Below are 21,213 nucleotides of genomic sequence, written 5' to 3' on the forward strand. Positions count from 1 at the left end.
GCCAGGCCATGACTCACCTGCATTCCACTTTTTAAACACTGAAAATAGGATGAAGATGATGACTACTTGCCAGAAAATGTGACCTTTGCACCCAAGGATGTCACACCCGTGGATTTCACACCCAAAGATAATGTACACGGACTGGCTTACAAGGGCCTGGATCCCCACCAAGCACTGTTTGGAACCTCAGGAGAACATTTTAATCTTTTTAGTGGGGGACACGAAGAGACCAGCCATCTTCTTGGAGACATTGGTGTGAATAAAGGAAGAAAATTGGGAATTTCAGGACAGGTAAAAGTGTTTTCTGTTTTATAGGCAGGGAATCATTGACAAAGAAGAATTCTTGTCATATTGTATTTGCCCCATAGTGCATGCATGTGAGTGCGTGCGAGTTGCTTCAGTCATGTCCCATCCTTGCAACTCCATGGACTATAGCCCATCAGGCTCCTCTGTCCATGGGATTCTCCAGACAAGAATACTGGAGTGGGTTGCCATGCCCTCCTCCAGGGGATCTTCCCAACCCAGGGACTGAACCCACATTTCTTATGTTTCCTGCATTGGCAGCTGGGTTCTTTATCACTAGTGCCACCTTCGAAGCCCTTGCCCCATAGTAAGCACTCATTATTGATTGACTAAATGAAGACCTTAAAGGGTTTGTATTTTCCTTAAGAGCTTGTCTGAAGACATTTAAAACATACCCTCCTGATTTGAATACGTGATCCTGTGACCTAATGTTCTTGGTGGAGTTGGCGCATTTCTAGGTGTGAGACATGCTTTCCCATACCCCTGCTGGGCTGAGCAGAAAACCACACTTACCTCTTTGATTTAATTAATAGTTGAATCAGAGTTTGCCTCTCCAAATTCAGGTCCACATTTTACTACCTCTCCGACTCTTTCCCAGTGCTGCAAGCTCTAAGTCAGGAACTCGTGTGTAGAATTTACTTGGGAGACTTGCTTTTGACCTTTGAGGAGATGGAGAGCTTTTCCTGATTGCCTGTTCTCTCAAATTGATTCAGAGATCCTTTTCTTTCCTATACTTTTTTTGTTTTGCTTTTTTCCCCAATCCTTTTATCACAAAGTGATACTTGTTCTTGGCCATTTCCTACAAAGGTTAGGAGTTCCTTTTGCAGCTGTTTGAGTAGCAGTGGTTTTTAGACCCTGGTCACCAACCCTGGCCTCAGTAGATGAACATTTCTTCCTTTCTCCTTTTGGAGGTCTCATTTCTCCCCCTGCATGGCTATTTGGGAGAAGTGTTCTCCACTTCTCTTCCTGCACTGGGGTCCCAACCATGGCTGCTGCTGAGCCTGGAGGATAGCTGCAGCACAGGAGGTGGGACATTCCCCTCTGGTCATTGTTTTCCGAAAGACCGGGATCCATGTATTAATCTGGGGCTCCCATTCGCTTCTGTCTTGGTTATCTCCAAGTGCTAATGTGGTCTGATCAGTCATATCCTTATAGTAGCTTCATTCTTCAATGCTGGCATGCACGAAAACCCTGAAATTTCTCAGTGTGAAATTCTGTTTTTGAAGGCTTTTGGTGTTGGTGCCCTGGAAGAGGAAGATGACGATATCTATGCCACAGAAACTCTATCCAAGTACGATACCGTTTTGAAGGATGAGGAGCCCGGGGATGGACTCTATGGCTGGACAGCACCCAGGCAGTATAAAAGTCAGAAAGGTAATTCCATGGGCCCACAACTGATGGTAGGACCAAGTGTCAGGACCTCAGGAAGAAGGGATTGCACAATCGCTATTGGAGGGTCAGCCTCTGTGGAGCAGGAAGTCATTGGTCAAAGATGCAGAGTGAGAAACACAGTGGGGAGAAGACAGGCCCACTGTGGGAAGTAAGACAGACGTGGGACTTAGACCTGTTCAAGGCCAAAGCCAACTGTCAAGGCAAGGTCAAGCGGGGAGGAGGAAGGGGCTGGAATCAGGACAGGAGCAAGTATGTCGACAGGTGCTGGCTCATGTTGCAAGTCAGAGCTGACACTTGGTCAGAGGGTAGCATTCCCAGCTCAAGGAACTGGGCAGGTGGCCAAAAGAGGCCAACTCAAGAAACCGGTCAGGAAGCCAGGTGTGGGGACCAAGTGGTCCGTCCAGAGAGCCTGCAGCAAGATGGAGATTGGTGCCCAGCCCATCTCTTCACTTGTGTATCTGGCTCTTAGGGGCTCTTGTTGAGCTCGGAGATGGACTTCTCTCAGTACACCTGGAATTTCAAGTCAGAGTCTATAGTGATTCAGACCCTATGGATCTAAGTAGGATTTCAGTTTTTCTTTTCAGAGAAGGTGTAGGGAGGAGTCAGTAGGTTTTAATGACATGTGATTTTAATGATTTAATGTGATTTAATGACATGTGAATCCAGTCAGAATTGGATTTGAATCCTGGCTGTCTCCTCAATCAGACCTAACTTCGAATCCCAGCTCTCTACTTCCCAGCTGCATGAGGCTTATAACCATTTGTAAAGTGAGGGTAAAATCCACTCTGAGGGCACTGTAAGGATTAAATGGCATCACAGGTTTGGCATAGTACCTACCCCAAAGAATAAATGGTGAATAAATGACACCTCCTATAACAGCCACTTAAAGTAAGGAGATGAGAGTCTAAATAAAACATTCCATTTAGACATTTTTAGCTATAGTCAGGTCAAGCTTGATCTAACCCTTATTTTAAATAATCTAAGCATCACTCCCCAAAATAATGCCAATTTTACATTTCCAGAAGAGAAAAGAGCAGGTGCAAAAATAAATAGTCTTCAGAAGTAGTTTGCTTGATGGCTGTGAGCACGGACTCTGAAGACTGCAGTCCTGGCTCTCCTCAGTAATCGGCTGACCTTGGGCAGGCTGCTTTACCTCTCTGTGCCTCTGGGCACTGGGTGTGGCAGTGACTCTCCTGTCCCATGGAAACCCAGCACTCTGCGTGTGTGAGTGGCCTCTGTCCTCATCACCACTAAGAAAGTGAAAGTCGCTCAGTGGTGTCTGACTCTAGGACCCCGTGGACTGCAGTCCATGGAATTCTCCAGGCCAGAATACTGAAGTGGGTAGCTTTTCCCTTCTTTCAGGAGATCTTCCCAACCCAGAAATTGAACCGGAGTCTCCTTCATTACAGGCAGATTCTTTACCAATTTAGCTATCAGGGAAGCCCAACATATAAGGTTTTATACAAGGTGCTGGGTGGGTGTGTAGCCAGACATCAGTAGACGTCACATCCAAGTGGGAACTAGGCTGCTTTTATTTTCTTCCTTTTGCTCACCTGTATTTTCAGATTTTTCTCCCAAGACTATGTATTGGTTTTATAACTGAAAAGAAGACATATAATATTAACATTATAATATAACATATTAATTAATATAGCTTGTATTACCATATGCTAGTTATTACTTATAGTTGGCCAAATATTCATTTGGAATTTTCCATAAGGTCTATCAAAAAACCTAAACTTTGTGGCCAGCCCAATAAAACTAGCTATATCAACATTAATATATATTGTTATATATAATATATATGTATATATACTATATTACTAATGTTAGCATATTATTTATATAGTAATTACTAATCTATAATAAATATACATATTTAAATCTGCCTTCTCCGCCTAATCTTTGGCTCTTTCTTTGTATGTATGGCACCTTTGCCTTAAATTCCCCTCCTCTCCCCATCAAGCCTGGGTTGGTGCCTCTCTCTGAGCTCCCCACCCGCCCCTTATTACCTCTCTGCCACAGTCCTCTCCCCTCCCCTTAGGGTCACACCATCTACAGTTCTGACCTTACGGTTTTTCACTGAGTCTATATGTAGCCAGCCTCCATAGCTGATTTTTAAATTGTTGTTATTTTTTTGATCAATAGGGCTGTAATAGTCTCATGGCTCTCTGTGTATAGACGTTTATTTATTTCTTCAGAACAAATTCATAAAAGTGAAATTGCTGGTTTTTAAAAGAATACAAAATTCTGAGAATGTAAAATTTAGTCCTGTATCTCCCTACAGGGTTTTAGGGATTTCCAGAAGCTGGTACAAACATTTTAAGTCAGCTGAAGTACAAAGAATGAGGCTATAGGGGAGGGTAGTTACTGGCCAGTGCTGCGTCATAAATGGTTTAAAACCTCAGCACCACCTACACAGCACGTAGCCATGCCTGCTTCAGGGTTCAACACCCAGCTTGTGTAAGTGCTGGGGTCATGCAACAGGGGCTTTTGGCTACAGAAAATGCAGTTCACGCATATGGATTTTCAGCATAACCTCTAAGTGCAGACAGTCCTTGAGAATCAAAGGGGTTGTCTCTGAGACCAATAAAACCATCCCTAGCTGCAAGTCAGAGGGCCTTAGTCATATCCGGAATTAATGATCTTTATCTCTTGTTCGAATTTCAATTGAGAAAACGACAAAAGCACCTTTAATTAGTCCCACGATTAGATTACAGGCTGACCTGGTTGTACTGCCTTCTGTGCCTTGTTTGGATGGTTGCTAAAGAAACTGGGAGGTTTGTCGCCCCATGGTTCTTCATGACTCTTTCAAAGTTATTTTTATTTTTTATCCATACTTGTTCTCTTGATGGTTTTGAGATCTTTTACTCCATAGAGTATATCCTCTGGTGCCCCTTAGCTTAGGACCTCAGGTACTTTTTCTAGATAATGTCGACCGAGGTGCCATGGGCAGCCTAATCAGCACGGGCGGTGTGCTCTGGGCTGCTGGTCACTGAGTCAACAGAGGTGTGAGGGCTTTCCAGGCCATTCTCTCCTCCCTTTTACTGAGAGCAGTGACATGTAGTGTTTTATGATCCTGGAGATAAAAAACTGAGGTCTTCTGTCTTACTCTAATCTTCTTTGCCTCTGGAACTAATCAAATTACATCATTTTGTAGAATCAGAGAAAGACCTTCGCTACGTTGGCAAAATTTTGGATGGCTTTTCCTTGGCTTCTAAACCTTTATCTTCCAAGAAAGTAAGTTTTTGTTTTTTTTTTCTTGCTGGTTTAATGTTTAAAATATCTGCTGCTGTGTAATATCAGTTATTGTATTGACAATTGAAAAGAAAAATAAATTCTGTTAACTGAGGCAACGGCTTGATGACTATTAATGGTCCAAGGAAACATTCTACATTGGAAATGTCAGTCAGTAACCACACTGTTTAAAACATCTAACTGCTAGTCTTTTTTTCCCCTAATATATATATATTTATCTATTCAGCTGCATCGGGTCTTAGTTGTGGCACACGGGAGCGTTCATTGTGGTGCATGGGCTTCAGTAGTTCTGGTCTGGGCTTAGTTGCTCCATAGCATGTGGGATCTTAGTTCCCCGACCAGGGATCAAACTCCTTTCTCCTGCATTGCAAGGCAGATTCTCAACCACTAGAGATTCTTGGGCCACTGGAGAAGTCCCTAACTGCTAATCTTTTAAATCTGCGCTTCAAGTGAGTGGCTATTTCCATTAAGGAAGAATTGTATTAAAAACTGGTAGGAGAATAGAATTGATACAACCCTAGGGGCAATGTAACTTATAGAAAGTTTCAAAGAGCCATAGCAGCTCCTGGTTGTGACTTCTGGCCGCCATGGAGCACGTTAGCTGCCATGGGCAGTGCTCCCTGGGCTCCTTGCTTGTGCCAACTGGAAGGGGGAAAAGCTGGGAGTGTGTGCGTCGAGTCCTGGCGAGAAGTCTCCATGCCTTTCCAGACAGTCCTGTTTCTGTGAGCTTTTTTACAGCTTTGGACACATGGTTCTTTAACACCCATCATAGTTCATGAGGAGTGTCTGGCCATTTGCCTCCTTGGCATCCTTATGTTAGATTGTTCCACACTTTTAACAGGTTTTTTGTTTTTGACTCAGGAAACATTTGTTAAGTACCTCTGTGGCTTGGCCTGTAGTTCTTCAGAACCTGGGAGACCAGGAACAGCGCAGCCTGAGAAATCATATAGGTATTACAGTGGCTTTGATTTGTTTAGTTGTTATAGTTAATGGAACAGCGAGCAGAATATATCAGAACAGTATGGGGCACATAGTAAGCTGCTGTCATTTACCAGAAATGTCAAAGGGGAATATGAGTTTTTTACACGAATGAAAGGGAGCATTAAAATGGTTGAGAGGGACTTCCCTGGTAGTCCAGTGGTTAAGACTTCGTCTTCTAATGCAGGAGGTATAGGTTCAATCCCTGGTCAGGGAGCTAAGATCACACATGCCTCATGGCCGAAGGACCAAGACATAAAACAGAAATAATATTGTAACAAATTTAATAAAGACTTTAAGAATGATCCACATTAAAAACAATTCTTTAAAACGGTCGAGAAGTACTTATTCTCCTCAGTGTTCAAGGCTAAGTGTTGGCCCCCAAGTAGCTCCTGCTCATTGAGAGCGCTAGACAGACAAACCCAGGGTTGTGGGCAGGATGTATAAATGGAGAGAAGGGCACTGGTGGTTCCTCCCTGGAGAGGGCTTTGGCCATGAACAATTAAGAGCGAGATTGTGTTCACTGAACCTCTTACGGACAGGCAGGTTTTCTAATATGCGACTAAAAACCCAGGCTCTGCATCCAGAGGCAGAACAGAGCAATGATTTAGCAGAGGGAGTGAAATGCTTTGAATGCAGTGAAAGTGAAAGTTGCTCAGTCGTGTCCAGCTCTTTACGACCCCACGGACTATACAGTCCATGGAATTCTCCAGGCCAGAATACTGGAGTGGGTTGCCTTTCCCTCTCCAGGGGATCTTCCCAACCCAAGGATCTAACCCAGGTCTCCCGTATTGCAGGCGGATTCTTTACCAGCTGAGCCACAAGAGAAGCCCAAGAATACAGAGTGGGTAGCCTATCCCTTCTCCAGCAGATTTTCTCGACCCAGGAATAGAAGCAGCATCTCCTGCACTGCAGGCGGTTCTTTTACCAACTGAGCCGTCAGGGTAGCCCTTGAATGCAGTAGAGGAGAATAAAGAAGAGTCGTGTGTACACACACTTCTTTTCTGCCACGCTTTTCTGGATTTTTGTGTCATGGTAACAGGAGAATGTTCCTGGCTGATTTGGGAGCCTGTGTTTTTCAGAGAAGGTAGTCAAGCTAAGATGATAAAAATGAGATTTGCTAACAATGATCATAGCACTGTTTTATGACTCTCATCAGACCAGGTGCTCACCCCGGGCTGCACCTTACAGCCACTGGGAAATTTGGGAAACTCCAACCACAGCTGACTTTTTTTTATGGGACAGAAGGCAGGCACCAGTAGTGTTAAACCCCCCCAGGTGAGTGCAGTGTGTGGCTGGGGCTGAGAACATTCAGTGATTCACTCATCACAGAGCTCAGAATGCCAGGTAGCTGAAAAATCTAGAAAATGGATTAAATAGGACTGTCCTTAAACATGTATTTGTTAGACCAGGAGCAAGGAAGACCATTTAGAGCAGTAATTTTAAAATGGTGAGTGCTTTCTTTTAGCTTATCTGTTCCACCATCAGGAATGCCTGAATTTCCCAAATGTACTTTAATTTCAGTGAAGTACTGAAATTAAATAAAATTTTTTGATTAAAAAAAAAAAGGCCTGAAACTCCCATTTGAAACTGAAACATAACCAGAGAAAGAATACTGAATTTAAAAATAACTAAGTTCAGCCAAGACATAATACTCTTCAAATATATCTCCAGCACCTTAATAACATTTTTTATCAGTCATACTATTTGAACATTAAACTAGGAGAGATTACAGGGGGGAAAAAACTTATTTAAAGTTATTTTTTAAAAGCTAAGCCGTGAATCTTACTTTTCTAAGTTTTCTAATTCACAGTGGACCAGTTCTCCATGTGAACCAGTTGCAGTAACTATAATTATCATAGTTATCATTATTGTTCCCATGATATAAAGCATGCACAGTAGCATCTCTGTTAACAGTGATCAGGGGTATCTGAAAGAGACACGTGTACCCCAGTGTTCATCGCAGCACTGTTTATAATAGCCAGGACATGGAAGAAACCTAGATGCCCATCAGCAGACGAATGGATAAGGAAGCTGTGGTACCTATACACCATGAAATGTTACTCAGCCATTAAAAAGAATTCATTTGAATCAGTTCTAATGAGATGGATGAAACTGGAGCCCATTATACAGAGTGAAGTAAGCCAGAAAGATAAAGACCAATACAGTATACTAACACATATATGTGGAATTTAAAAAGATGGTAACAATAACCCTATATGCAAAAGAGAAAAAGAGACACAGATGTACAGAACAGACTTTTGGACTCTGTGGGAGAAGGCGAGGGTGGGATGATCTGAGAGAATAGCATTGAAACAAGTATACTATCAAGGGTGAAACAGATCACCAGCCCAGGTTGGATGCATAAGTGCTCAGGGCTGGTGCACTGGGAAGACTCAGAGGGATGGGATGGAGAGGGAGGTGGGAGGGGGGATCAGGAAGGGGAACACATGTAAATCCATGGCTGATTCATGTCAATGTATGGCAAAAACCACTACAATATTGTAAAGTGATTAGCCTCCAACTAATAAAAATAAAATGAAGAGTGATCAGGGGTGATATCTAAAATGTCTGACCTTGAGAACAAGGTGGTTCTGATGCCCCTCCACATCCAGGATGGGTATTGCCTGGGCACTTGGGCAGGCTGTTCCTGGGGCTGCCACCCTGCCTAGGAAAGGGTGGGATTAACAATGGCCAGAGGTAATGAGCTGTCTTGGTTCAGTAAAACGTCATCACCTTGCTGCCTGTATATTCTTGAGTTTTGCTTTATTGTTGTTTTTTTTTTAAGATTTATCCACCACCTGAATTGCCAAAAGACTATCGACCAGTGCATTATTTCAGACCTGTGGTGGCTGCAACCTCAGAGAACTCCCACTTACTTCAGGTATTATCGGAGTCAGCCGGGAAGCCGACAAATGACCCAGGGACACATAGTAGGCACCAGCTGAATGCCTACAAAAGGGGAGAGTTGCTAGGAGAGACGCCTATTCAAGGTATGTGCCACGGAGAAGGTTAAAATCATGACATTTGTAATAACCTGAGCTACCCAAAGCAAAATGGAAAGTCCTTTTTCCATTGAAGTTTTTTACATAGTTTTGTATTCGCAAGCTGTGGGAATAAAAATGGTTGGTTGTGAATGGCATGCTTAACTGTACACATCCTCTACTTAGTACTTGTTGTTTTCCCATCATCAGTTTGAGTTCTGTCATTAAAATTATAAGCCCTGTCTTAAGTGCAGCAGTTTCCAGACTTTTGGTAGTTGTCCAAGAATGAGGTGAAGACCAGGGCCATGTGTACCTTCATTTTTTTCTGCACAGCCTGGGAACATATGGTTTCTTTTCCTCAGGGGAAAGGGGTACTGTGGCTCTTTTCCCGAAAGCCTGAGAGGAATGAGTGTGTCTGAAAGGATGAACAGATATGGAGAATCCCCTTGTAGGCTGGAGCCCAAAGACCCACTGAGAGATGGACTTGGACTTGGTTTGGGAGCCTGAAATATAGTAGACCAAATGAGAATTCTTGGTTCCCCACTTCCTTCCCCAAAGTTGCTGTTTCTCCAGCCTTCCCCTTCTCAGTCAATGGTACCACCAGTGACCCCCTGCCTGGCCTAGAAGACGGGAATCCTGATTCTCCGCACCTTTCTTTCCCTGCCTCCCCCTGCCATACCCAGCCCCTCAGCAAGCCTCTCGGTCTACCCTCACCGTGCGTGGGGACCCCGTCCCCTTCTCTGCATTGCCACTGCTTCCACCCTGGTCTCTGCGCCCACCTTCTGTCATCTGGATCACTGCCGCAGCCTCCTCCCTGCCTCCTCAGTTCCCTTCAACAGCCGCCAAATTACATCGCTCCCCTCGCACTCCCCTAAAACACTCCCCTCCTGCTCTCGGGGCCCTGGGGACCCCACCCTGCCTGCCTTTCGGGCCACAGCCTCCTCCACTTTGCCTGAACCCCGCTGCGGTCCAGCCTTGTGGTCCTCCCTCCTGCCCTCTGAGCCTGCCACCATGATGTGCCTTGGGGCCTTCACTTTTCCTCTGCCTCTCTTTTCTCTCCTGTTTTGGCTATTTTTTATTTTTTGCCTTGCTGTGAGGCTTGCAGGATATTAGTTCTCTCACCACGGATTGAAGCCAGGCCCTCGGCAGTGAAAGTGCAGAGTCCGAACTGCTCGACTGCCAGGGAATTCCCAGCTCCTTCTTTTTACTGGAACTTACCTCAGATATTATCTTTTTGGAGACACTTCCCAGGCTTTCCCTGCCCACTGTTTGTTAATTCTCTCTCTCTCTGCCCCTACGACCAGTCCTCTCATCTAGGTTATTCTGTGTTTATTTTTCCCCCATAGTCCTCCTCTCATGGCAGTCCTCTGGTGTTGATTCTTGCTTTCTTTAGGGTCCGTCTCCCTCAGTAGTGAGAGCACAACCTCACATATTTCTCCCAGCCCCAGGCCCAGCATGGAGCAGATGCTCAGTGGGCATTTGTGACATAGTGTGTGACAGGTAACTGTGCTCCGAGCCAGGGCTTATGCTAACGGAGGCCCGGAGACTGCAATGTCAGGTTCCTCTTTAGGAGCTCTCATTGGCCTGGTAAACACTGAAGCATTAGCCCCCTCTTTTGCCAAGTGTAAAATGGAGGTGTCATTATTTTATTCCTGTCTAGTTGTGTCACAGGGACAGTATGAATGCAGATGACACTGCATGTAAAATACTCCCCTCCAATTTCATAAATTTGTGATATTGAAAATGTATATGTGGAGAGGAATGTGCATATAGATGTCTTAACAACATTTTTCATCTCTTACTCTTATTGTTTCTTTATAGGGGCACCCACTTCAGTGTTAGAATTTCTGTCCCAGAAAGATAAAGAGAGACTCAAAGAAGTGAAGCAGGCATCTGACCTTAAAGCCGCTCAGCTCAGGGCCAGGAGCCTGGCCCAGAGTGCCTCAGGCAGCAGACCGCAGCCCTCATCTCCAGATGTCGGACACTGCTCGTGGCACATGGCGTTGAGTGGAGGGACAGCCACCACAAGAACCAGTAACTTCAAACCTTTCGCTAAAGATCCAGAGAAGCAAAAACGATATGAAGAATTTTTAGTGAATATGAAACGGGGTCAGAAAGGTGGGTGCTAGGCCTGGGCCTCCCACATGTCACCAGGGGGAGTGTTCTTACTGTTCTGACCCGAGGCCCAGACAGAACTGAGGTATCCTGCTCTGGCAGTTTTATTTTGCCCTGCTGTGAACACTGTAAAGATTCCAGGCCCTGGCTCTTGACCTAAGAAAGCAAGAACAATTAGCCTGTGTTTCTCTGTATCTCGGGTCCCAAAGATAGCTGTTTAAATAGAGAGCGTGCCTTGGCTAATGCTAAATTACAGACCATTTTCTGTTTGCAAATGTTTGACTTCTGTGTGAGGGTTGCACTTCCTGCCAAGAGAAGAAGGTCATTTTCCACTCTGTCTTAAGATCCTAACCATGTAGCTCTAAATCATAGTCTAAAGTTTGACTTACAAAGATAGTTGGCTGTTGAACCCTTGCATGGGAGAAAAGTCACTCTGTGATCTATGAAGTAAATATGGCAAGGCTGAGGCACGAGCTTGCTCATATACGCAGAAGTCCTAAGAGAGCTTGTCCTCAAATTAGAGGGGTTGGTTTTTCAAAGCATATCCTTGTGCCATATCCTTGTGTACTGTGCCAAGATTTTACATCCCTGATGTTTTCTTGTTGAATTAAAAAAAAAAAAAAGAGAAAGAAGTGTTTTCTGCTCAAACTTAGGAATACAGTATACAGATGAATTTTCACTGTCTGGTACTAGTAATAAATTGCTGGATTTGAAAACTGAATCAAGCATTAGTCTCCCAGTAATTTTCTCTGTTACATGCAGGAGGCAGAATTCAACAAAAGCATCCGTTTTTTGGGTTAATAAAACATTTACTTAACAGATTATTTTATCATCAAACTGTTTACCATGGTGGACTATTGGTGCTTTGGATAAAAGCATCGTTTTGAGGAAGGGAGCACGATTACCTACCAAGTACCTCAGTGCCGTGCCCTTCAAAACCAGGCTAACGATTTGCGTTTCCTCCGATGAACTCTACAGTGGCACGCATGACTTGTTCTCCTGTAAATTGCCCGTTTTTTCCTAGGAGTGAAGCTGTTCCTTGTTCTCCCCCGCAGATGCTCTGGAACGTTGTCTGGACCCCGGAATGACGGAGTGGGAGCGAGGCCGAGAGCGGGACGAGTTTGCCCGGGCAGCCCTGCTGTATGCATCTTCCCGTTCGACGTTATCCTCCCGGTTCACTCATGCCAAGGAGGAGGACGATTCCGAGCAGGTGGAAGTCCCTCGGGACCAAGAGGTCTGTTGCCACCATTCCCTTCGTGGTGAATTTTTTTTTTAATTCTTTTAAATGATTTATTTGTTTACTTAATTTATTTATTTGGGTACCTCAGATCTTAGTTGCAGCACGGGCTCTCTAGCTGTGGCTCATGGGCTTAGTTGCTCCACAGCATGTGGGATCTTAGTTCCCTAACCGGGGATGAAAACCACGTCCCCTGCATTGCAAGGCGGGCTCTCAACCACTGGACCACCAGGGAAGTACCTCCTACAATACTGAATTTTTAAAATGAAAACCCTGTGTAGCCAAATACATTAAATCTTTTGGTGAAAAGCATCAAAATATAGATGGCACTATAGAATAAGAAATAGGTTTGTTCTTTTAACTTCCAGTGTACTTTAGCAGATATATAGCGTAAGCTGTTTTGAAATTTTGGGAGATGGTTTGAAAACTCGTAAATGGAGAAACAGGCCAGCCGTGTGGCCACTTGATGAACCAGATGACTGTCTTTTCCCAGAATGACATCGGTGACAAGCAGTCGGCTGTGAAGATGAAGATGTTTGGGAAGCTTACCCGAGATATATTTGAGTGGCACCCTGACAAGCTTCTGTGTAAGAGATTTAATGTCCCTGACCCTTATCCAGAGTAAGTTGGATAAACCTGCCTTTGTGTCAGTACTTACGCCCCTGTGTTAAAGCTTTCTTTCCCCCTACATACTCGTTTAAATTTCCTTTTTCTAGGTGAACTTTCTTGTAAGTGCTTGAAACTGCAGACTCTGCAGATTTAACTTCTTTTAATTTGTTAGTAAAAAAATAAGCAGATCTCCATTTAGCAAACTTTTTTCTGTCAGAAGATATCTGAGGAAACTCAGATATGTCAAGTTACAAAAACAAAATGTCTGTCTAATTTGTCACCTTTTTAATCCTGCACATAGAGTTTTACAGTTAAAATGAAACTCAGGTTTTCTTTTTTTTTAAATTTTATTTATTTATTTATTTTTTCCCATTTATTTTTATAAGTTGGAGGCTAATTACTTTACAATATTGTAGTGGTTTTTGCCATACATTGACATGAATCAGCCATGGATTTACATGTATTCCCCATCCCAATCCCCCCTCCCACTTCCCTCCCCACCCCATCCCTCTGGGTCTTCCCAGTGCACCAGCCCTGAGCACTTGTCTCATGTATCCCACCTGGGCTGGTGGTCTGTTTCACCCTTGATAATATACATGTTTTGATGCTGTTCTTTCAAAACATCCCACCCTCGCCTTCTCCCACAGAGTCCAAAAGTCTGTTCTGTACATCTGTGTCTCTTTTTCTGTTTTGCATATAGGGTTATTGTTACCATCTTTCTAAATTCCATATATATATGTGTTAGTATACTGTATTGGTCTTTATCTTTCTGGCTTACTTCACTCTGTATAATGAGCTCCAGTTTCATCCATCTCATTAGGACTAGTTCAAATGAATTCTTTTTAATGGCTGAGTAATATTCCATGGTGTATATGTACCACAGCTTCCTTATCCATTCATCTGCTGATGGGCATCTAGGTTGCTTCCATGTCCTGGCTATTATAAACAGTGCTGCGATGAACATTGGGGTGCACGGGTCTCTTTCAGATCTGGTTTCCTTGGTGTGTATGCCCAGAAGTGGGATTGCTGGGTCATATGGCAGTTCTATTTCCAGTTTTTCAAGGAATCTCCACACTGTTCTCCATAGTGACTGTACTAGTTTGCATTCCCACCAACAGTGTAAGAGGGTTCCCTTTTCTCCACACCCTCTCCAGCATTTATTGCTTGTAGACTTTTGGACAGCAGCCATCCTGACTGGCATGTAATGGTACCTCATTGTGGTTTTGATTTGCATTTCTCTGATAATGAGTGATGTTGAGCATCTTTTCATGTGTTTGTTAGCCATCTGTATGTCTTCTTTGGAGAAATGTCTGTTTAGATGTTTGCCCCATTTTTTGGTTGGGTCATTTATTTTTCTGGAATTGAGCTGCAGGAGTTGCTTGCATATTTTTGAGATTAATCCTTTGTCTGTTGCTTCGTTTGCTATTATTTTCTCCCATTCTGAAGACTGTCTTTTCACCTTGCTTATAGTTTCCTTTGTTGTGCAGAAGCTTTTAAGTTTAAAATGAAACTTATGTTTTCTGATTCATTTCATGAATTCAACAACTTATCTGATTGTAAACATGGCAAGAAAGCATATCCAGTTGAATCAGAGATTTTGTCAGACAATTTAAGCATATTTTTAGCAATCGAACTTTTTCTTCATTGAAATTCATTGTCAAAATTAAATTCTGGCTCTTACTATAATAAGAAAAAGCTCCTGACTCCTAAAGTTGGACATTCTAAGTTCTAAAATTGCTTTGAGAAGCAAAAACATCTTAAGGGATCTTTTCAGTCAAGTAGAATGGCTACTGGTGAAAAACAGATGAGCAGCTTCATAGGAATTTGATTTTATCCTTGCAGTTGTTATTAAAATTATATATATGTTTCCTTTTCAACCCCCAGTTCAACTTTAGTTGGCTTACCAAGAGTGAAACGTGACAAATACTCAGTCTTCAACTTTCTGACGATCCCTGAGACAGCTTCCTCACCTGTGACTCAAGCACCAAGTGAAAAAGTTTCACAGCACCGAGGTTCCGACAGTGAGTAGGGCTTCCCCAGGTCCATGTGCTGACGGTGGTCCCAGCCCCTACCCTGTTGGGAAGACAGAGGTAAAGGGTACAAGCAGTGCAACTACCCATCTAGCCCGTAGGGTACAAGCAGTGCAAACTCTCCTGTTAAAAGGATTGTTTATATGAGTACATCAGCTCATGCTGACATGGTCCAAGTGTACACCATTGTGATTGGGGCTCTGCTTCAGCATCTGCCACATTCCTACCACCTCGCACAGTGCTTGGACCATAAAGGCTCACTGATGTTCTTGAATGAATTAAAGAGCCATAATGTAGAGCTTGCCTTTTGCTTGCTAATTCTGACATTAGGTCTGTGTCCTACCTTTCAGAATTAAGAAAACCATCCAGATGGGATACTTCTAAAGAAGAAAAGAAAGAAGATTCCATTAGTGAATTTTTAAGTTTGGCTAGATCAAAAGTTGGTCCAGCTAAACCAGAGCCCAGTCCATTAGTAAACAAAGAGGAAGAGCGTGCGACGGAATCAGTCTCGAATAAGGTATTCAGGGCTTTCAAGCTCTCTTTGCCAGGCTGACTGTGGCCTTTGCCTTTCCCAGTGGTGATGCTTTGTTGTTATTCGATAGCAGTGGTAAGCATGCTTTTGCTGTGAAAGGCCAGATATTAAATTTTTAGGCTTTGAGAGCCATACAGTACCATAGCTATTCACCTTTGCTGATGAGTGTGAAAGAAACTATAGGCAATATGGGAAAAGAAATGAGTTCATCTGTGTTCCAGGAAAACTTTTCAGAAACAGGCAGTAGGTTGGCTTTGGCCTATGGGCTGTAGTTTGTCCACGTCTGCTCTGCAGTTCAACAATTTCAGACACAGCCTTAATCGTTTGAGGAGAGGTCATGAACATCTCTACCTAGAATGGCTTCCACTGAGTGTCAGACTCTGAAATAAAACTCAGTGTATTATGTAGAAAATATGATTTTTTTCAAGTAACAAGTTTCACTTTTGTGGAAACTGTAGAGAAAATATCCATTGGGTTTTTAAAAAATTATTGCTGTGGAAATTCCCAGGCAGTCCAGTGGTTAGGACTCCACACCTTCATTGTCAGGGCTCGAGTTCAATCCCTGGTCAGGGAACTAAGATCACACAAGCCGTGAGGTGTGCCCCCTGCAAAAAGAAAAAAAAAAAAATGACTGCTTTAATAGTTAAAGGTTGAGCTTAATAAAAAGTTGGTTTTATTTCTAATAGCCTCATTAAAATTATTTTATTTTTAACATACCTTAAACTTGACTGTTTAAAAAAACATACAGTTCAATGAGTTTTTGCACATATATCAGTTCATGGATGGATGAACCATCCATGTTTATGGAACCACCACCATAGTCAGGATGCAGAGTGATACCATCACCTCAAAAATTCCCTCATGCTGTCTCTTTGTAGTCACACCCTCCCGTCACCCTAAGCCCGTGTCAACTGTTGATCTCAACTCTGTCTCTATAGTTTTGTTCCTTGAAGGATGTTATGTAAATGGAATCAGACAATATACATAAGTAGCCTTCTGAGACTGGCTTCTCCCACTGAGTGTCTTGCCTTTGAGATCCCTCAGTAGTGTGTGTGCCCTCATTGTTGCTCAATATTTCATTGGATGGGTGCACCACAGCTTCTTGGTCCGTTCAGTCTTTGAGGACATACAGTTGTTTCCAGCTGTTGGTTATCATAAATAAGGCTGCTGTGAATATTCATGTGTGCATTTGTGTGTGAACGTTGAGTTGACGCTTCTCTAGGGTACATACCTAATTGTGGGATTGGTGGGAAATACATACATACAGATGTAACTGTAAGAAATGGCCATACTGTATTCCCCAGTGCTTGTTTCCTATATTTTGAAACTTTTCTTGTTAGATACATACACAGTGAGGATTGTTTTATATAGAGGTATTATGTGTTTATTGGCCACTCTGTGGGGCATGCAGGGTCAATCCCCAACCAGGGATTGAAACCAGGCCCTTGATAGTGAGCGTGCAGAGTCCTAACCACTGGACTGCCAGGGAATTCCCAGGATTGTTATATTTTTTTTTGTGAATTGACCTGTTTATCATTATGTAATATTACTCTTTATCATTACATTTTTTTAATATCATTACATTTAAAGTGGGTTTTTAATAAACAGTATGTCATTGTTATTAGGTCTTTTATTTCTAGATATATTTGGATAATCTGTGTGTTTTAATCTTTGTATGTTTTAACCATTTGCATTTAATGTAATTTGTTGATATAATTGGGTTTTGGTTTGTAATTTTATTATTTGTATTCTGTTCCCACTCTTTCATTCCTGTGTTTCTCCTTTCCCACTTTCTTTTATATTCAATAATTTTTAGTTCTCCATTTTAATTTGTCTATTTTTTTTACTGTTTTTTCAGTGATTGCTCTAGGAGTTACAATACACATACTTAACCTTTTCACCATGTATTTAGAGTTGATATTTTATCACTTTGAGTGGAATGTGCAACCCCTTTACCCTCCCGGCTTTATGTTGTCTTATATGCTACATATTAATATATATATTCTCTGAAAACTTCAGCAGACAATATTTAAATTGTTGCTTTCCATCATTATACATATTTTAGAGAACTGCTGAGGAGATAATATGTTTGATCTACTTGGATATTACCATTTCTGCTCCTGAAGTTCCAAGTTTCCCTCTTGTCATTTCCTCCCTTACTTCCTTTAGTATTTCTTTCCGAGAACTTCCAACTACTAATTCTCTTAATTTTCCTTCATCTGAGAATATCCTGTATTTCATCTTCATTCCTAAAGGATATTTTTGCTGGATGTAGAATTCTGGGTCAACAGTTCTTTTCTTTCAGCTCTTTAAAAATATTCTACCACCTCCTTCTGGCCTCGTGGTTCCTGATGAGAAACCTGTGGCCATTCACATTGTTGTTCCTCTCCTTGTAATGATGTGGTTTTTTCCTCTGACTCCTTTTAAGATTTTCACTTTGTTTTCGGTTTTGGCTGTTTGATATCGATGTATGTGGGTGTGAGATTCTTTGAGATTATTTTGTTTGGGGTTTGCTGAGTTTCTTGAATCTTTAATAAGTTTATGTTTGAACAAATTTGGGACATTTTCAGCCATTATTTTCTTCAAACATTTTTCTTTTATAAAAATTCTTTTTTGCCACAGAGAGAGGTTTATGAGATCTTAGTTTCCTGACTGGTGATGGAACCCACGTCCTCAGTGGTGAAATTGCAGAATCCTAACCACTGAACCACCAGGGAATTCCCCCAGATACATTTTTCTGCACACATTCTCACACTTCTCTTGAGACTCTGTTGACATTAAATGAATTTGTCCTATAGGTCTCTGAGCCTCTGTTCTCTTTGTCAATCTTTTTTTCCCCTCTGTTTACATCAGATAATTTCTCTTGATTTGTCTTTAAGTTCACTGAGTCTTTTCTCTGTTATTTCCATTCTGCTACTGAGTCCATCCAGTGAATTTTTTTTTTTTTTTTCATCCAGTGAATTTTTAACTTGGGTTATTGTATTTATATCTTTTATTTATTTGCTAAGACTTTTAAAAAATCTTTTCATTTGTTTGTCTCCATTCTTGGAGCATGGTTATAATAGCTGCTTTAAAATCTATCTTCTAATTCCAACATTTTTGTCATTTTGATTTTTGTCATTTGAGGTTGGCGTTGATTATCTTTTGCAAGTTGAGATTTTCCTGTTTGTTTGTGTACCAAGTAAGTTTTGTCTCTGGCCATGCTACACTGAATGTACCCGATCTCATCTGATCTTAGAAGCTAAGCAGGGATCTGGTTAGTACTTGGATAGGAGAATGCCTGGGAATATCAGGTGCTATAGGCTTTTTGGGCTTCCCTGGTGGCTCAGATGATGAAGAATCCCCCTGTCATTTAGGAGAGCCAGATTCGTTGCCTGGGTTGGGAAGATCCTCTGGAGAAGGGAATGACTATCCACTCCAGTATTCTTGCCTGGAGAATTCCATGAATAGAGGAGCCTGGCAGGCTACAGTCCATGGGGTCGTAAAGAGTTAGACGTAACTTAGCGACTAACACTTTCCCTATTCAAGGTTGGATTGCATTCTGGATACTTTGAATATTAATGTTATGAGATTCTGGGTCTTATTTAAATTCTAAGGAGAATCTCGATGTTTTGTTTTGTTTTGCTTAAGTGGACAATGGACCTATTAGGTTCAGGCCACAAGTTCTAACCCATCTTGGTTGAAATATTCTTCTAGTTTTCAAAGCCTTTATAGTACTCTTCAGATCTTTCCTGTATGTGCTGTTCCTTGTGGCTGGTCTGGGACCTGGCTGGTAGTTAATCCCGTAGTTCTGTTATCAAAGGCTTTGGTTTGCTGCTTAAAATCAGATCCCTGAGCTCAGAGGTGAGGCAGAAAGAAACTCATTAACCCTGGATCACCCTATCCAGCTCCTCCTCTTCCTGATATTGCCGACATGCCCTTTAAGTCCTCCAGTCAGAAAGTTGGGGCTTTTGTTTCCTTGTTCTGCCTTGCATATCCCGTGACATTTTCTGTCTGGAGTCAAGTGGCAGGAAGGCAGGATGGGGAAGACAGCAGTGACATTCACTCCAGACTGTTGGAACCACAGCTCCTATGGTCAGAAAAAATGGTCCCCTTCCTGTTGAGCCTAGCAGGAGCAGCCATCCCCCATGCCACCATGGATTTGGAACCATGCCGTTTGGGCTTTAATGGTGTAAAACCCAGGGGTTCTGGCTCTGTGATATGGTCATTGGGTTAGAAAGCCTTCTAGATTTTCTCAAATCATGTTGGGATGGTATTTAGATAATTTTGGCTGAAATGTCTTGGTTCTTGCTTTTTCAGTTATTAGCTTGTGACCCTAGGAGGGTCTCTTCCCCTTTCTGAGTTGCTTACTTTCTTTCCCTGCCTCACCACAGTTGTGAATGTACACACTTTGGGTGGAAGGTGGGGTGGTGGTGGTTAGGGAGCTTTGTAGATACCGTTGTTGTATGTTTGGCATATGTTGTTATTGTTTAATTTCAGTACAGCTCTTACTATATTCTTGAAAAAATATAAACAAAAGAAGTCATCCTCTGTGGCTGTTTAAGGGTAGAATGTCTTATATACTCATGTACATTTAATAATGTGCGTATTTGCTCAAGTGCTCAATCGTGTCTGACTCTTTGCGACCCCATGGACTATACCCCACCAGGCTCCTCTGTCCATGGCGTTTTCCAGGCAAGAATGCTGGAGTGGGTTGCCATTTCCCACCCCAAGGGACATTTAATAATACAGACACTATTAAAGGTCAGGACTGTCTGCAAACTGTCATTCAGTACTGGTCCATGGATGTGACTTTGGTGTCTGTGACTTGTCATAGAAATATCAAATACATGACTTTTATGGGGAACTATGGCTATGATTTCTTGGGCTTCACTGTTAGCCTCTCTCCCGATATTTTTATAGCTTTTAAAATTTTGAAACAATCTTGAAAGTTTAGGTACAGTGTAGATAATTTTTTTTTCCTGAACCACTTGAGTATAAATTGCCAGCCGGATGCCCCATCACACCCACGTTTTTTTTTTTAAAGAAGGCATTCTCTTTTCATGTATTTATTTGGCCTCATCGGGCCTTAGTTGCAGCTCACCGGATCTGTGTTTCATCACGTGGGATCTTTCGTTTGCGGTGCACGGACTCTCTAGCTGTGGCTCTCAGGCTTAGTTGCCTGGTAGCATGTGGGATCTTAGTTCCCTGACCAGGGATCAAACCCTTGTCCCCTGTATTTCAAGGATTCTTAACCACTGGACCACCGGGGGAGTCCCAAGAAGGGCATTCTCTTATATAACCACGGTACGCCCATCAAAATCAGCAAGTCACCATTGATACATTACCACTGCCCAGTCCTCCAACCCGTTGGAGACCCGCTAGCTGTCCTTTATAGCAAAAGAGTGCAGCATAGCATCACTGTTGCATTGAGCTCTCACGCCTCTTTAGTCTCCTGCAGTCTTGGAACAGTTCCTCAGTCTTTCCTTGACTCTCATGATCTTGATACTTTTGAAGATTACAGGCCAGTGGTTTGTAGAATAGTCCTCAGTTTGGGCTCATCTGGCCTTTCCTTAGGACTAGATCCGCGCCTGCATTTTTGGCAGGAACACTTCAGAAGGGGTGCTGCCGTGGTCTCAGAGTGTCCTGCCAGAGTGGCGCATGGTGTTGATTTGTCCTGTTCCTGATTCTAACTTTGATTACTCAAGTAAGGTTGTATCTGCAGACTTCTCCACTATGAAGTTAGTCTTTTCCCTTTTGTAGTTAAGTATCTTTATTTATTATTTTTGCTTTGTT

The 21,213-nt window shown here is 42.5% G+C and overlaps 1 protein-coding gene across 2 annotated transcripts in view; it reads left to right on the top strand.

Annotated features, from left to right (window-relative positions):
• The window catches only part of GPATCH1 (G-patch domain containing 1), a 51,495-nt gene that overhangs the window by 16,871 nt on the left and 13,411 nt on the right, over window positions 1-21,213 (top strand). For both annotated transcript variants that reach the window (XM_061138957.1, XM_061138958.1), the window contains 9 exons: window positions 49-291; window positions 1,530-1,677; window positions 4,856-4,935; window positions 8,720-8,924; window positions 10,737-11,033; window positions 12,086-12,264; window positions 12,761-12,888; window positions 14,761-14,897; window positions 15,257-15,423. In XM_061138957.1, coding sequence (XP_060994940.1) covers window positions 49-291; window positions 1,530-1,677; window positions 4,856-4,935; window positions 8,720-8,924; window positions 10,737-11,033; window positions 12,086-12,264; window positions 12,761-12,888; window positions 14,761-14,897; window positions 15,257-15,423 — 1,584 coding nt within the window. The remainder of the gene's footprint in view (window positions 1-48; window positions 292-1,529; window positions 1,678-4,855; window positions 4,936-8,719; window positions 8,925-10,736; window positions 11,034-12,085; window positions 12,265-12,760; window positions 12,889-14,760; window positions 14,898-15,256; window positions 15,424-21,213) is intronic.

This window comes from Dama dama, chromosome 4 (assembly GCF_033118175.1).
Source record: "Dama dama isolate Ldn47 chromosome 4, ASM3311817v1, whole genome shotgun sequence".
Taxonomy (NCBI): Eukaryota; Metazoa; Chordata; class Mammalia; order Artiodactyla; family Cervidae; genus Dama; species Dama dama.